The sequence below is a fragment of the Hippoglossus hippoglossus genome, chromosome 9, assembly GCF_009819705.1.
Source record: "Hippoglossus hippoglossus isolate fHipHip1 chromosome 9, fHipHip1.pri, whole genome shotgun sequence".
NCBI classification, from domain to species: Eukaryota; Metazoa; Chordata; class Actinopteri; order Pleuronectiformes; family Pleuronectidae; genus Hippoglossus; species Hippoglossus hippoglossus.
Window position 1 is genome coordinate 204,533 of NC_047159.1, and position 17,951 is coordinate 222,483.

At 44.1% G+C, this 17,951-nt stretch overlaps 1 protein-coding gene across 2 annotated transcripts; it reads left to right on the top strand.

Moving 5' to 3' along the window:
* Nucleotides 1–2,554: 2,554 nt before the first annotated feature.
* snapc4 (small nuclear RNA activating complex, polypeptide 4) lies at nucleotides 2,555–17,477 on the top strand. 2 transcript variants are annotated; one of them, XM_034595573.1, is made up of 22 exons: nucleotides 2,555–2,624; nucleotides 3,244–3,369; nucleotides 3,479–3,513; nucleotides 5,326–5,422; nucleotides 6,503–6,534; nucleotides 6,644–6,766; nucleotides 7,630–7,770; nucleotides 7,869–7,953; nucleotides 8,265–8,346; nucleotides 9,270–9,371; nucleotides 10,109–10,181; nucleotides 10,264–10,428; nucleotides 10,558–10,708; nucleotides 10,793–10,899; nucleotides 11,042–11,136; nucleotides 11,215–11,309; nucleotides 11,415–11,515; nucleotides 11,723–13,225; nucleotides 13,453–13,905; nucleotides 13,984–14,791; nucleotides 15,735–16,027; nucleotides 17,133–17,477. In XM_034595573.1, the coding sequence occupies exons 2-22, from the start codon at nucleotides 3,246–3,248 to the stop codon at nucleotides 17,229–17,231; spliced, it is 4,764 nt and encodes a 1,587-aa protein (XP_034451464.1). In that variant the 5' UTR covers nucleotides 2,555–2,624; nucleotides 3,244–3,245; the 3' UTR covers nucleotides 17,232–17,477. The 2 variants fall into 2 exon arrangements, with proteins under 2 accessions (XP_034451464.1, XP_034451463.1); XM_034595572.1 differs by lacking the exon at nucleotides 2,555–2,624 and adding an exon at nucleotides 2,631–2,871.
* Nucleotides 17,478–17,951: the final 474 nt, after the last annotated feature.

Genomic DNA, 17,951 nt, shown 5'->3' on the forward strand with positions numbered 1-17,951 from the left:
CTTTATGGTGTCTCTGAGCAAATGGTTTTGGGATTTCACTCCAGGGGTTTTGTTTGTAAATGAAGCCAGGATGTCCCCCACCCTAATAAAACACCAAAGAAGGTAATGGATACCTTCTTTTCCCTTGTGGGAGGGGCCTGTGAGTTGTAAGTATACCGATTTCTCCTCTGTTCTTCACTCATTGTGCTGGTCATTCAGGTGATGTGTATTTTGAGTCCATCTGCAGATGTAGAATTAAACTTACCGAAAGACAACTGTTTGACTTTGTTCTTGATTCACAGAAAATTGCCACCACAGGGTTAAAAGTCCTTGAGATAAATTGGGGGGGGGGGAGTTTCTGTAAAAACACCATGAAGGAGGGGCATTAACTGATCTGTCATATGAAATTCAGCCGCCCTGGAGATTTGTCTTTAGGTAATGAATAGTAAGCATGACTTCATTCAAGGTTATTGGGTTATCACAAGTATTTGATTATCATTTTGTTTCAGTGAGATGTTTTAAGGAAAAACCTCATTATACTGTGAGTTACACAAGTTTGTATAAAAAGCAGAAGAGTAATTAGCTGCCTTAACAGGATCATCAGTAATAACTTCATTTATACTGAGTGTTTGAGTTGAATTACTTTTACCACTGGATTTTTCTAATTGGAAGGGTTAGGGTTGATTTTCTTGATTTCTAAATCATGTTATAAAATAGACATAATGAATTTCTATGACCAACATGAGAAACTATGATAGGATATCAGGCAAAAAGTCATTTTCAAGTTTAGTGTTATGACCATAAATATTGAACAGAAGGCGAATATATATATATATATATATATATATATATATATATATATATATATATATATATATATATATATACACAGTGGATATAAAAAGTCTACACACCCCTAAAATGCCAGGTTTTTGTGATAAATCATGTCTGAACTTTTTCCACCTTTAATGTGACCTATAACGTGAACAATTCAATTAAAAAACAAACTGAAATCTTTTAGGGGGAAAAATAAAAAATATAAAACTTACAATAACCTGGTTGCATAAATATGCACACCCTTAAACTAATACTTTGTTGAAGCACCTTTTGATTTTATTACAGCACTCAGTCTTTTGGGGTAGGAGTCTATTAGCATGGCACATCTTGACTTGGCAATATTTGCCCACTCTTCTTTGCAAAACCGCTCCAAATTTGTCAGATTGCGATGGCGTCTCCTGTGCACAGCCCTCATCAGATCTGGCTGGGCCATTCCAAAACTTTAATCTTCTTCTGGTGAAGCCATGCTTTTGTTGATTTGGATGTGTGCTTTGGGTCATTGTCGTGCTGAAAGGTGAAATTCCTCTTCATCTTCAGCTTTCTAACGGAAGCCTGAAGGTTTTGTGCCAAAATTGACTGGTATTTGGAACTGTTCATAATTCCCTCCACCTCGACTAAGGCCCCGGTTCCAGCTGAAGACAAACAGCCCCAGAGCCGGATGCTGCCCCACCATGCTTCACTGTGGGTATGGTGTTCTTTGGGTGATGTGCAGTGTTGTTTCCGGCCAAACATACATTTTGGAATTATGGCCAAAAAGTTCAACCTTGTTTCATCAGACCACAACACATTTTCCCACATGCTTTTGGGAGACTTCATGTATGTTTTTGCAAAATTTAGCCGGGCTTGGATGTTTTTCTTGGTAAGAAAAGGCTTCCGTCTTGCCCCCCTACCCCATAGCCCAAACATATGAAGAATACGGGAGATGGTTGTCACATGTAGTACACAGCCAGTACTTGCAAGAAATTCCTGCAGCTCCTTTAATGTTGCTGTCGGCCTCTCGGAAGCCTCCCTGACCAGTTTTCTTCTCGTCTTTTCATCAATTTGGGAGGGACGTCCAGTTCTTGGTAATGTCACTGTTGTGCCATATTTTCTCCACTTGATGATGGCTGTCTTCACTGTGTTCCATGGTATATCTAATGCCTTGGAAATTATTTTGTACCCTTCTCCTGACTGATACCTTTCAACAATGACATCCCTCTGATGCTTTGGAAGCTCTCTGCGGATCATGGCTTTTGCTGTAAGATGCAACTAAGAAAATGTCAGGAAAATCCTACTAGAACAGCTGAACTTTATTTGGGATTAATCAGAGTCACTTTAAATGATGGCAGGAGTGTACTGACTACTATTTAACATGAGTTTGAATGTGATTGGTTAATTCTGAACACAGCCACATCCCCAGTTATTACCACATTATTTTATTTTTTTATTTTTTATTTTTTATTTTCCCCCCTAAAAGTTTTCAGTTTGTTTTTCAATTGAATTCTTCACGTTATAAGTCACATTAATGGTGGAAAAAGTTCTGACATGATTTATCTTGGTCTCATTTTTTTACATCACAAAAGCCTGTGGTGTGTAGACTTTTTATATCCACTGTATATGGTTACATTCATAGACTGTCTGTAAGGTTATATATTAACAATATATGTTATATATTATTAATTATTATACAATACAACTAGTTTTACTGTGTTTTTAAACCGGCCGACGTTGTTGTTGTACGTCATAATCCTGCGACAATGACGTCATCACATGCGCAGAGAAAACGCGCCGAGTCGGTAAGCGTTGAGTTTTTCCCCCCGATGAGCTCAGTATGTACTTCACTGTATACTTATCAATACTTAGTATATATATATATATATATGTATTTATATAGTAAGTACACAGTGAAGTAAGGTGAGTAACAGTGAGACACGCGAGAGACGGCTGGTCGCCGCACGGCCTGCTGGGTAATATGTTAACGACAGAGATGCGTTGATTGGTGCTGAGCGGCGCGTGAGAAAGAATAAAATCAAAACAAAGTTTTATTGAGGTAGGAGGAAGAGACGGAAACTACAGGTACTGGACTACTACTACTACTACTACTACTACTACTACTACTACTACTACTACTGATACTACTACTGATACTAAACATGCAACTTTACTACCACGACTGGTACTACTACTACTGATGCTAGCTATACTACTGATGTTACTAACCATACTACTACTACTGATAGTTCTAACTAAACTACTGATACTTCTAACTATACTACCACGACTGATACTATGGGAGTACTCAATGCAGTAATGCAGTCGTACTTGTCATGTGCTTAAAGCTGAATTATTTCCCAGTCTAACTTGGAGCAGGATCAAATAAACTGAATCAATAAGTGATGATCAATAATTGGATCCTGTGTGTTTCACAACCTGTCTGTCTGTCCACAGTCATGTCTGTCTCTCTGTCTGAAGAGAGAGACAGGATCCAGAGACAGGTGGAGGAGTTGGAGCAGAGTCTGTCTGTCTGTCTCTCTGAAACACACACTGATCTACAGCTGCTGAGCAGTGAGACAGGTACCTGTCTGTCTGTCTGTCTGTCTGCAGCATTGATCTACAGCTGCTGAGCAGTGAGACATGTACCTTTTCTGTCTGTCTAACAGTGACCTTCTGTCTCTCTGCTCAGATGATGAATCAGGAAGTGATGACGAAGAGGACGAGGTGAGACAAGACACAACACACAGGCTAACTCTAGTTAAGCTAACACAGTTGAGTTACCTAGTTAGATCACTAAGACTGGTTGAGCCAACACTAGTCATGCTAACAACACTACTCACTAAGTAAAGCTAACACTAGTTATGCAGATGCTGAGCTAACTCTAGTTAAGCTAACACCAGTTAAGTTAAGCTAACAGTAGCTAATTTAACGTTAGTTAAACTCTTTTCAAATTTTAATAACAATTATATAAAAATTTGACACAACACATGTACTGTGAGGAATATGACAGATGTTACAAAAAATGTAGTAAAGAGAAAAAAACTATTACAAAACCATCTTAATCATTGTAGTCACTAACATTGTTGAACATAATGGATGTTAGAGCTTCTTTGTTTCTAAATACTTCATAGAGAAAATAGATGAGTGATGGAGACTCAGGGAGGAGCCGTAAATTACTGACAGAGCCGCTAACAACTGTAAAAATAACTTTTTTACTGTCCTAACGTGAACATACCCCAAATGAACACTGTAAGCACTCTAAGCAGATTATTTCATCATATTAACTGGATCATATTAAATCATTTAGGAACGATTCTCTCCCAAGCTTTTTGATCCATATAAACAGTTGATCATTATATCATTTATATTGAATTTTGTTGGGAGGCGTTAATGGTCACCTCAAATTTTTTTTTGTAGGATTTAGTTCATGTCTGAACTTTCTAATGACACAGGTGACCCAGCCACATATGAAGAGTTTATTGAATAGAAAAGAGTAGAAATTTCTCACTCTCTGAAAAATCAGCTAACAGTAGTTAAGCTAACAGAAGTTAAGCTAACAGAAGTTAACCTAACAGAAGTTAAGAGAACAGTAGTTAAGAGAACATTAGTTAAGAGAACAGTAGTTAAGCTAACAGAAGTTAAGCTAACTGTAGTTAAGAGAACAGTAGTTAAGAGAACATTAGTTAAGAGAACAGTAGTTAAGCTAACAGAAGTTAAGCTAACTGTAGTTAAGAGAACAGTAGTTAAGAGAACAGTAGTTAAGAGAACAGTAGTTAAGCTAACAGAAGTTAAGAGAACAGTAGTTAAGAGAACATTAGTTAAGAGAACAGTAGTTAAGCTAACAGAAGTTAAGCTAACTGTAGTTAAGAGAACAGTAGTTAAGAGAACAGTAGTTAAGCTAACAGTAGTTAAGAGAACATTAGTTAAGAGAACAGTAGTTAAGCTAACAGAAGTTAAGCTAACAGTAGTTAAGCTAACAGTAGTTAAGAGAACAGTAGTTAAGAGAACAGTAGTTAAGCTAACAGAAGTTAAGAGAACAGTAGTTAAGAGAACATTAGTTAAGAGAACAGTAGTTAAGCTAACAGAAGTTAAGAGAACAGTAGTTAAGAGAACAGTAGTTAAGAGAACAGTAGTTAAGCTAACAGTAGTTAAGAGAACATTAGTTAAGAGAACAGTAGTTAAGCTAACAGAAGTTAAGCTAACAGTAGTTAAGCTAACAGTAGTTAAGAGAACAGTAGTTAAGAGAACAGTAGTTAAGCTAACAGTAGTTAAGCTAACAGTAGTTAAGAGAACAGTAGTTAAGAGAACAGTAGTTAAGCTAACAGTAGTTAAGAGAACATTAGTTAAGAGAACAGTAGTTAAGCTAACAGTAGTTAAGAGAACAGTAGTTAAGAGAACAGTAGTTAAGAGAACAGTAGTTAAGCTAACAGTAGTTAAGCTAACAGTAGTTAAGCTAACAGTAGTTAAGCTAACTGTAGTTAAGCTAACATTATTGAGGGTCCCCAGTGTTACTTAAAGACAGACATCTGTGTTCAGTCTGCTGCAGGTCTGTTGGCTCAAAGAGAAAAAATCCAGAAAGAGATCGAGAACCTGGAGAACAAGCTAGGACCCCAGAGTCCTGTCTGTCTGTCAGGTACTGTCTGTCTGTCTGTCAGTCTGTCAGGTACTGTCTGTCTGTCAGGTACTGTCTGTCTGTCTGTCTGTCTGTCTGTCAGTCTGTCTGTCTGTCTGTCAGGTACTGTCTGTCTGTCTGTCTGTCAGGTACTGTCTGTCTGTCTGTCTGTCTGTCTGTCAGTCTGTCTGTCTGTCTGTCAGGTACTGTCTGTCTGTCTGTCTGTCAGGTACTGTCTGTCTGTCTGTCTGTCTGTCTGTCAGGTACTGTCTGTCTGTCTGTCTGTCTGTCTGTCTGTCTGTCTGTCTGTCTGTCAGTCTGTCTGTCTGTCTGTCTGTCAGGTACTGTCTGTCTGTCTGTCTGTCTGTCTGTCAGTCTGTCAGGTACTGTCTGTCTGTCTGTCTGTCTGTCTGTCAGTCAGTCTGTCTGTCTGTCAGGTACTGTCTGTCTGTCTGTCTGTCTGTCAGTCTGTCAGGTACTGTCTGTCTGTCTGTCTGTCTGTCTGTCAGTCTGTCTGTCTGTCTGTCAGGTACTGTCTGTCTGTCTGTCTGTCTGTCTGTCTGTCTGTCTGTCAGGTACTGTCTGTCTGTCTGTCTGTCTGTCTGTCTGTCTGTCTGTCAGGTACTGTCTGTCTGTCTGTCTGTCAGGTACTGTCTGTCTGTCTGTCAGGTGCCTGTCTGTCTGTCTGTCAGGTGCCTGTCTGTCTGTCTGTCTGTCTGTCTGTCTGTCAGGTACTGTCTGTCTGTCTGTCTGTCAGGTGCCTGTCTGTCTGTCTGTCTGTCTGTCTGTCAGTCTGTCAGGTGTCTGTCTGGTACTGTCTGTCTGTCTGTCTGTCTGGTACTGTCTGTCTGTCTGTCTGTCAGGTGCCTGTCTGTCTGTCTGTCTGTTACTGTCTGTCTGTTACTGTCTGTCTGTCTGTCTGTTACTGTCTGTCTGTCTGTTTCTGTCTGTCTGTCTGTCTGTCTGTCTGTCTGTCTGTCAGGTACTGTCTGTCTGTCAGGTGCCTGTCTGTCTTTCACTGGTTATATGAAATCATGATTTAGTTGGATAATTTAAAATGGGGATGATTCTAAATGGTTAATGTCTGATCTGTTTGTTTAGATGGTGATAACATCATCATCAGCAGTGATGAGGTCAGTAACACAAACAAGAAGTCTACACAAGTAACTACACACTGTTGTTAACTGTGTGTGTGTGTGTGTGTGTGTGTGTGTGTGTGTGTGTGTGTGTGTGTGTCTCCAGAGTGAGCTGGGTATTTCTCTCTCTGTTGAGTCTTGTCTTCAGATGAACCTGGTTTACCAGCAGGTGGTGCAGGAGACTCTGTGTCAGCTGGAGACACTACTGACACACAACAACAGACAACAGGTCAGTACTGACACACAACAACAGACAACAGGTCAGTACTGACACACCACCACAAACAACAGGTCAGTACTGACACACAACAACAGACAACAGGTCAGTACTGACACACCACCACAGTAAACAGGTCAGTACTGACACACAACAACAGACAACAGGTCAGTACTGACACACAACAACAGACAACAGGTCAGTACTGACACACCACCACAGTAAACAGGTCAGTACTTACACACAACCACAGACAATAGGTCAGTACTAATGCTAAACCACAGTAAACAGGTCAGTACAAACACACAACCACAGACAACAGGTCAGTACTGAAACACAACCAGAGACAACGGGTCAGTATTGACACACAACCACAGACAACAGGTCAGGACTGACACACAACAAGAGACACACAACCAGAGAAACCACGTCAGTACTGACACACAACCACAGACAACAGGTTATTACTGACAAACAACAACAGACACACAACCACAGGCAGCAGGTCAGTACTGACACACAACCACAGACACACAACCACAGACAACAGGTCAGTACTGACACACAACAAAAGACACACAACCAGAGAAACCATGGCAGTACTGACACACATCCACATCAGTACTGACACATAACCATAGACAACCGATCAGTGCTGACACAAAACCACAGTCAACAGGTCAGTACTGACAAACAACAACAGACACTTAACCACAGACAACAGGTCAGTACTGACACACAACCACAGACACACAACCACAGACAACAGGTCAGTACTGACACACAACCACAGACAACAGGTCAGTACTGACACCCAACCGGTGAGTACTGACACACAACCATGTAAGTACTGATAACATGTTTTCTGTCTGTAGAGGGAACTTGTGTCTCAGTTGTCTGGACCAATCAAAGAGCCTTCCAGAGAACAGCCGGCCCCCTCCTCCTACCAGCTGCCAATCAACATGTACCTGGGTCGCTTCCTGAAACCATACTTCAAAGACAAACAGACCGGACTGGTAAGAACTGACAGACAGACAGAGGGGTGGACAGACAGGAACAGAAACAGATAGACCTATAACAGCTGACCAATGAGGTTTTCTTGTTGTCTGTCCAGGGTCCTCCAGCCAATCAGGAGACGAAGGAGAAGAGCAGCAGGATGATAGGATGTCTGGACGAAAATAAAGTCAAGATTAAACGATGTGAGAAGACAAATATTTTAATGTCCTCTACGTCATCAGTGTGCACTCATGTCCTCACTGTGTCCTCAGTATGACCTCAGTGTGTCTTCATGGTCTCAGTGTGTCTTCACGTTCTCACTGTGTCCTCATATCCTAACTGTGTCCTCAGTATGACCTCACTGTGTCCTCATGTCTTCTTGTTGTCCTCACGGTCTCATCACTGTATCTTCATGTCGTCACTGTGTCCTCAGTATGTCCACACTGTGTCCTCATGTTTCTTGTTCTCCTCAAGGTCTCATCATTGTGTCTTCATGTCCTCACTGTGTCTTCAGGGGAGAGCTGGCAGAAGACTCTTCTGATCGACTCAGTGTCCAGAGACAGTCTAAGGAGACTTGTCCAGCCCAAACTCTCCAGGTAACGTTTCACCGTTAAGGACATGTCTTCCATCTCTGTCGTCGTAACCACTTGTACGTCTGAGTCTCATCACACTGTTGTCAAACTGACATCCTGCTAATTACAAGTTAGCAGCTACATTTAGCATCACTGCTCCACATCACCGACATTCACAAGCTAGGTCTCAATTCATGGCCCCTTCCTTTTGAGGTCGCATTTGAAGACTGATCACAGCATTGCGACTAGACTGTCCCAATTTAAGGCTCCGACAAATGTGTCCTTCCAACCCCGAGCAGCCGATGCTCACTGGGTGGATCCTTCCCGGCCCAACACATCCCATGATTCATTGTGCTTCTGTAATGGACTGAAAGAGGTAATGGTGGCAACAAGCCAGGCAAAAACATTAGAAACATTTATTTGTAAATGTAAGTACTTAACCGATCAGCTAATGGTACACATGTTTAAAAAAAAGTATTTTTAATGAAAAACTATTTAGTCTGTAGCTCTGTTGCTAGGCTATGACTAAAAGGGGCGGGACAAGCTGGCGGTGCACTAAGAAGACAAGACCGTCTTGTTTCGCTGAAACAGTGTACGCGGCTGATTCAGGATGTAACCAACGTCGCCTGCGTAGATCAGGTCCTCCGTAGGATGCAGCCCCTGAATATAACAACATTGCCCAGACCACAGCTTCTTTTCTGGTGTTCGACAGATCGATGAAGAATACTTTATTGCCCCCTACTGGCTCAACATGCTGGTTTGAGTAATTGTAGTCAATTTTGTTTCTCCTCTGGATGAAGATATTTGAATAAAAAGAAGGGAAAATATCCACTGCAGTTTAGAAAAGGCCTTCATGAGGCATGTCTGTCTCTCTGTCCCACCTGTTTCTCTGTCCCACCTGTCTCTATATCCCACCTGTCTCTATATCCCACCTGTCTCTCTGTCAGGGTGGACTACCTGAGTCAGAAGTTGTCGTCAGCAGAGGAGACAAACAGGCAGAAGCTCCGAGAGCAGATCGACAGTTTGGAGAGAGAGATCGACAAACTCAGGTATGAGTCCATCCAGAAACAGGGTCAGACTGTCAGAGCTGGTCTGTGTCCTGGTCTGGATCCAGGTCCATGTCTGTGTCCTGGTCTGTTCCCAGGTCCAGGTCTGTGTCCTGGGGTCTCATTTATAAAACAGTGCGTGGGATTCATACTAAAAGTGTACCTGCGCACAAAAGCCGGAAATGGCGTACGTAAAAGAAAATTCTGATTTATAAAACCATGCACACGCACACCTGAACGCAATGTTCACTTTATAAATCACAGTCCAGTGAGTCCTGACGGAGTCGCGGCATCAAGCGATGAGAAGAGGAAGCAAAACTTTCTGACACTGACATCGAGGTGTTTGTTAGTGAGGTGGAGGTGAAGAGACATTTTATAGGACAGCAGTGATGTCACTAATAAATAACGTTCGTTTCAGGCCAGTTTTGTGCGTATGCAACGGCTATAAATGAGACCCCTGGTCTGGATCCAGGTCCAGGTCCGGTCCAGGTCTGTGTCCTGGTCTGTTTCCAGGTCCAGGTCTTTGAACTGGTCTGGATCCAGGTCTGTTCATGTCTGTGTCCTGGTCTGTGTCCAGGTCTACTCCATGTCTGTGTCCTGGTCTGGATCCAGATCCAGGTCCATGTCTGTGTCCTGGTCTGGGTCTGGGTCTGGGTTCAGAGTGTACATATACAACTGCATGAGTTATGATGTTTGACATGTGTCACTGACCGTGTCATTCTCTTACTTTGATTGGTAAGGACGAAGGAGGAGGAGGAGCTGATTGGTGATCGATACGAGGAACATGACTGGGAAAAAATCTCCAACATTGATGTAAATCTGAGATTCAACTAATCACGTGTTGACGAAGAAACAGTCGTCAGCCTGCCAGTAACAACGTGTCCTCTCTGGTCAGTTTGAAGGGACGCGGGAGGCCGATGACATACAGTGTTTCTGGCAGAACTTCCTTCACCCGTCAATCAGGAAGGTTGGATGGAGTCAGGAGGAGGTGGAGCAGCTGAGAGACATCAGCAGGAGACACCGAGAGAGACACTGGAAGAAGATCGCTGAGGAGCTGGGGGTTAGGACCAGTCTGTCTTTGTAACCTTTCTGTCTCTCACACATCTGTCTGTTTCTCACCTGTCTGTCCATCTCTACTGTATGTCTTTCTAACCTGTCTGTCTCACCTGTTTGTCTGTCTGTCTCTAAGACGGGGAGGACAGCCTTCATGTGTCTTCAGACTTTCCAGCGTTTTGTGTCAGACTCGTTGAGACGAGGTAGTTGGACGCCCAATGAAGACGCTCTTCTCCGGGATCTGGTGGACAAGATGAGGATCGGAAACTTTATCCCCTACACTCAGAGTAATGACATCACTGTGACATCACTGTGACATCACGTCTCTCCATCTCACTGATAGTCTGTCTGTCCACCTGTCTGTCTCTCAGTGAGTTACTTCATGGAGGGTCGTGACCCCCCTCAGCTGATCTACAGGTGGAACCAGGTTCTGGACCCGAGCCTGAAGAAAGGCCTGTGGACCAAACAGGAAGACCAGGTTGGCAGCTGACGGGGCTTACAGGAACACCTGGCGTAGCTTAACAAATACCTGTCCCCAGGAAACATCATAAAAAGTGTCCTCATTGTGGACAGTTTTTAGAGACATCATCACCTCAAACTGTTGCCTGTCTGTCTCTCAGCTTTTGTTGCGAGCTGTCTCACGTCACGGGGAGAAGAACTGGTGGAAGATCCGGCTGGAGGTTCCTGGACGAACCGACAGCGCCTGCAGAGACAGGTGAGTCCTGATTGGATGAAGGATCATAGAGACAGAATGTGTTTGATCTCTTCCTCTTCATGTGTTGTGTGTGTGCAGGTATCATGACTGTCTGAAGTCGGGGACGAAGCGAGGAGCATTTGACAAACAGGAGCAAGAGCTGCTGCTGCAGCTGGTGGAGAAATATGGCGTCGGTGAGTGTCACACATTTACTGAGAGCCTGATGCTGACTACTATGGGTATTGTCCTGTCCAGTGTCTTCAACATCCTCTGATGATAAATGTCCATCTATGTGTCAGGTCGCTGGGCGAAGATCGCCGCTGAGATTCCTCAACGTTACGATGCTCAGTGTCTGAGAGAATGGAGGAAAGTGAGCAGACAGAGACTTTGTCCTGCTGAGGTGATAATTTTCACACCTAAGTTCCTAGAGTGAACTTCAGTCAAGAGAAAATGTATTGAGTTGAAAAAATATGATTAATGTTGAAAAGAGGAATGAAAATAAAGCAGAATAATGTTTAAGTCTCCATGTTTTAAGGGTCTTACCGAGGGATAGAACATTCCACATACATGACAACCGCCTCTGACTGATGTAACTCTGTGTCAACAGAAAAATAGAAAAGCTAAAAACCCACAAACAAGTGGAGATGGAAAGAAGAGGAAGAAGGTAAACATCAGGAGGAAAGTGAAGGAGGAGGAGCTGAGCAGTGAGGAGGAGCCGGAGGAGGAGGAGGTGGTGGAGTACATGGACAGTGATAATGATGAGAAGAAGATGAAGGAGAAGGAGGAGGAGAAGGAGAAGGAGGAGGTCGTTGAAGTGGATAGGACTGCACATGTAGAGGATGAGGTGGAAGAGTACACCTGCCCTTCGATGACTGAGTGGATTCCAGATGATAAAGCAGAACATTTCTCCTTCCTACACTTTAGACCAGTGTCGATACCTTCTTCCTCCGATGGCCACAGAGGGAAGCCAGTCCGCTCAACCATCGTGGGTAAGTTTGGACGCTCTGTGATCATTGGACCAAATCCACCAGAGCTGCAGTGGGAGGAACGTCACAGAAGCAGCACCATGATGATGGTGTCACCTGACCAGCTCCAAGCCCACCTGCACTACCAGGCGGCCGAGTGGAAAAAACGGGGCTTCCGGCCAAAAGGGAAACAGATGGGCCGATCCATGGACATGGTACTGAGGTACAAGCTCCAGGCTGCCGTGATGCCCTGGATTGGTAACCTGCTGATCCCGACTCAAACCAGACTGACTGTGGCCGATGCCCTGAGGGAACAAGGAGAGAAAACCAAGCTCTCCTCTACTCCTGTCTTCCAGCTGCTGCTGCAGACCATGAACGTGGACGTCATCGGGTGCAAGGAGATGATAGAGCAGAGGAAGAAGAAAGTGGTGTTTCCGACTCCGCCCCCAGACCCTTCGTCTGTCCGCAGGAAGGATCCGCGCACTGTTGCAGGAATCCTGCAGCAGAGGGAGCAGCAGAAGGAGTTAGACCTGCAGCACAAACTGATCCTGACGCAGCTTCACACTCTGCAACAGCAGCAAATGATGCTCAAACAACCATTCAGAACACAGCAATTAGTTTATCTGCACCAACCTCAGAATCTACCCCCTCAGACTCTCCCTCCTAGCATCCCGTCTCAGAATCGTCCTGGTCTTCCTCAGATGTCTCATCTGTCATTTCCTCAGAGTGTCTTCATTCCTCATCCTCTTCTCCAACCTCAGAAACCTCTTGCTCCCTCTTCCGACACATCCCATTTGTCTCCATGCCGACCTCCTCCTGTGGGCGTCCTCACCTCTTCATCTCCTCCTCTTCCTCCTGTCTCCATGGTGCCGATGCTCCAGAGTCCTACCAGCTCCGCCTTAGTCCAGAAAAAGACTGTACCATTGACTCAGAGCTTCAAAGTTGACCAGTCCTCTTCCCCTAACCCAGCTGTTTCAATTGGTTCAACACTGGCCAATCAACAAGCTGTTCCATTCGTACTCCCAACCCTCGCCACCCGTCCTCTCCCTTCCTCCAGTGGTACGACAGGTGTGAATGACGAAGGACGGAGGAATCTGAAGCCGAGTCAAAGGGCCAGAGCTCTGAAGGAAGCTACTAAAGCCAAGGTAACCACATTTTTACTATTTCCTGTTGTGAGACTTAACTAGAATCAAACGTTCACTTAGACACATAGAGGGACTGATTAGATTTAAGAGGTCAAAGGTCACGGTGACCTCATGAGTCTAAGGGAAACAAAATGTGTGTGGACTGAAACTGCTTTAGTTGGTGGAGACAAACAACCACATGATGGTGATTCCGAATAAAACTGATTTAGCTTTTTTGCTTGTTTCAGACTCAAAACAGGAAGAAATCTGCTTCATCCTCCCGAAAGATGACTGAGACCCAGAAAACAAACTCTCCCCCTCAGACTGGGGTCCTCCCTCCTCCTCAGCATCACACTGCATTCTTAAGTTCAAGCTTATCTGCTTCTTTCCACAGGGACCATGACTACTTTATTCATACTAACCCCCCCCCAAGTCAACCAAGTTCTGCCCCCAAACGGCCAGACCCCAAACACTGTAAATCTGACCCCGTCCCAGAGACGCCTCCCAAACATCCCAGCAGAGGAATAAAACGAAGGAGGCGGCAGGAGCAGGACGGGGTGACGAGCAGTCAGGATGTCCAATGTACAGATGGGACAGGTGACCCCGGGGCCCAGGCTGATACAGGTGCAACCCAGGAAGGAAAAAGGGTTCGGAAGCTAAGTCAGAAGGCCAGGGAGCTGCAGAATGCGACTGTAGCCAAGGTTTGATCTGTTGCCTCCTATTTGTCCATCTTGTCCTCACATGTCTCCTCCTGTTTGACTCCTGTTTTTTGTTTCCAGGACGAAGCAAAAAAGAAGAGGAAGTCTTCTCCTTCAAAAACTCGCCCTCGTACGTCTCGCTCTAAAGAGGAAACTGTCGATCACCCCGAGCAACCCACACTGCATTTACTTCCTGGTCAGTCGATATGGGTCATGACTCCTGGTGGTCTGGTCCAACTCGCACTAGCCCCGCCCCAACCCCATCAGCAGGCATTAGTGCCGAACCCCACTTTTCCACCTCCACCTGGGAATAGTCCAAGACACCAACTGGACACGCCTCCTCTGAGATTCAAACCACCACCTGTACCATATGACCTGACCATCCCCATCAATCTCCCTGCTCCACCCACTCATCCTTCTAAGCCCCTGAAACCTGTCCCAAGCCCAGGTTTGTTCCCCCTCCGCTCCTGTTACCCTCAGACTCCTCCCAAAATCTTCCTGCCCTATAAGGGTGCAATCAGAGTGGACGAGGCCGAGCCACCTCCCCTCAGGAGGGAGGCGCTTCAGTTCAACCCCTCACTGATGTTCCTGGAGCCTCAGGAAGCAGTGCGTGATTGGCTGAGTGGGCGGAGAGGGGTGGTGGTACCAGGAGCAGGCGTGGCTCTGCCCTACCTGCCGCCATTTGCCAGCACTCTGAGCACGCTCAGTGCGCTGCTTCAGGCCAGAAACTCTTTGACCAAATCATCTCTGCAGCTGCTGCGTCAAGACTCTGAACCTCGGCACTGCCAAACCAAAATCGTGTCTGACAACAGTTCAGAAAACACCTCCAGTCAGCTTCCACCCGACCTGCCAGACTCCACCTCTGACCTCAGACCAGCCGAGCAACCAGGTAACGCTCATCTGACAGGTACAGGCTGGAGAACTCACCTGACGTCCAGGCGACTTCTCTGGTCAGGTGAATCCGTGTATCATTCGTTCTTTTTATATTCAATTAGAAAACCCAAATCGGACAATTTTAAAAACAAGTCATTGTTTTGTTATTCATTTATGAATCTGATACCAAAAAACAATTAACGGTGTGTTTTCGTAGTTTGGATTTTTTGCTCAGATCAAAAATAGGAAATGAAACAACGGGTCAAGGGCCGAACTTGATTTTGATATTTAATTTGTATGATTTGTGTGACCTCGAAGTCAGATTACTCGGATCAATAAATCATAAGCGAAACGTTGTTAAAACCCAAACGCCGCCTCTTTCCCACCGTAGTAAGGTGGACAACAGGCTACAAGCCTGTTTTTATCAATATGAGCCATCCTCTCTATGGACAGGCTGTGAGACTAGTGCGCAGGGACCGTCCAAAGAAAAGAGATTTTACAAAAATATTCAATTACTTCACTCTAATACTGTGTATTCTCACCAAAACTACATGGATTCAGGTGTATTTTCAGATTTATTCTCAGATCAGCAGAGCAGCCAGGTAACGCTCATCTGACAGGTACATGCTGGAACTGCGATGGTTTGACGGTGTGTCTGCCCTGTGCCTGGGACAGTGGAGAGCTGTGCATGACTCCCTGGTGTCTGCCCTGGTACCCCGGCTTGGTATACCCCCCCCCCCCCTCAGTACCACCACTTAATTAGTTTTCAGCCATATGCAGTTCCAGCAAAAAAACAGAAAAACATTTGCAGTGATGACGGTAATGGGGTCAACCTCACGATAGGCATCACATGACCGTGGTATTTCAGTAATGCGGTTGTCGTAACAGCCCTAGTACATGTTCTCAGGTCAGGTGGGTCTTAAGGTGTGTTCTCAGGTGTTTGTTGTTTCTCCCAGCAGCTCCCTCTGTCAGCTCTGACGTCCTGCAGGAGGAGGAGGAGGAGGAGGAGGTGCTTGTGGCGGCAGTGCGTGAGCTTGTGACAGAGCGTTTCTCTAGTAACCCCGCCTACCAGTTGTTGAAGGCCCGCTTCCTGTCACTCTTCACTGTCCCCGCCCTCCTTGCTACCATCCAGCCAATAACAGAGAAGACTGTGGCTCGCCCAGCCACTCAGGAGGAGGATGAGGAGGAGGAAGAGGAGGAAGAAGTGGCAAAGCTGAAGAAAATCAAAGAAAGGGGGCGACAGAGAGCACAGGTGAGATAAACAACTCGTGTAGGTAAAGTTTGATTTGATGATAAAAGTTACGGTACCACTAACAGCCACTAGATAATAATAAATAAAAAATAACTTCATAACAACCACTGTCAATGGTCACAGACGTTTCAGTGTCAGATTTCTGTGGTCTCTTTTCCAGCGAGATTAGAACTAGATGTCATCAAATCTTTCCATATTTTATTCTACTGGTCCTCGAGGGGGTTATTCCATCAAAGTAGCTTAACTAATCCTGGCTTAAGTGAAAAGGTTCTGTTTGAATTAGCTTCAACTTCAGACTGTGGATATGAAGCTGTATAATATCAGATCTGTTGGAAATCACTACAGAACATTTACTGTGAATGAGCCTGATGAAGTTTGTGTGAAGCCTCTGACTCACTGACCCAATAAACTTTATTCTGTCACATCGCAACAAACACAAACAAGGACGTGGCAACAAGATAAAGTACAAATACTTCAGTATCAAAGAAAGAGAACCTGAGAATGAAATGAGGGTTGGAGAAACAGAAGTTAAAGAGATGTCAGAATAAATTCACAGTCACAGTCGACTTTGAATTGGTGATGTTTTCATTTCTTTTTCTCACAGCTTGAAAATAGTACCTAATAAACAGTTCAACTAAACTTTGACAAACACTTGTTTCAACCGAATGCCTGGTACTGAGCAGGCTAGCTCTAAAGTATAAGCTACCATGGTGATTGAGCACGAATTGGTTTGAGCCAGAGTCACGGAACGAATCTCTCACTTAAATAAACCAGAATTATCAAAGAAAACCAGGATTAGTGTTCAGCCACTTTGATGGAATACCCCCCCCCCCCCCCATCTCTTTCCTCATTAGATGTTTTAATCTTGTATGTGTGGATAAACAAAAGGACACATTTTATCACCTTGTTTTAATGAAACCAATAAGACACAACATCAAACTTAATGAAGCTCTCATGGACACGAGTCGCCTGTAATGAAGTAAAAAGGGTTACAATCAATATAATCAATTATAAATACAACACGTGTTTATCTTGAAGTGTGTGACAGTGTTCTCACCTGCTCAGGTGAGTCAATGTTCATGAAAATATTTAATTTCTCCTCCAGGGATCTGTGCTGATGTGTGACACGTCAGGAGCGCCAGCCAATCACTTCTCAGGAATCAACGCATCCGCCGCTGACCAGAACCGGCCAGTAGAACCCTGATCACACAGATCTACGATCACATGTTCAGATCAGTTCAATGCTCCTCTTTATCCTGGTTCAACAGCTGTTCATCTGAAATGATCTGATTTCTTCAGATTCATTTTGAGATTAGTTTAAAAAATGACTTTTCATTAGATGACAAAAAACATTCCTACTCTCGTTCAGTTTTAGTTTTCGTTGTAACATTAAAAATCTTAAAACATTTCAGATCTGGTTTCAGAGCTCATAGATAACAACCAGTAAAAATAAATATAATACAAGAAATAAAACCTTTAATGTACTGACGAGAATTTTAAAGAGTCAAAAAAAACATGTCACTTTAAAAAAGAAAAAATGTAGATTTTCTGCAGTTGGAGAAAAGTAAATCAGGTCAGAGCCTCATGTTGCACTAAAATATGTTGAGAAGTTTTAATTTACTTTGAAATGTTTGATGGTTTTGAGCTGATGGTTTTGTAATAAAGAAAGTTTACATGAAGCAGTGTCTTCACACTTGTGACAACTGATGTTTGACTTCGACTGTAACAACAAAGTGGACTGTGAGGACACACTGGACTGTGAGGACTCTGTAAGGACATTGGACTGTGAGGACACAGTGGACTGTGAGGACTCTGTAAGGACACAGTGGACTGTGAGGACTCTGTAAGGACAGTGGACTGAGGACACAGTGGACTGTGAGGACTCTGTAAGGACACAGTGGACTGTGAGGACTCTGTAAGGACA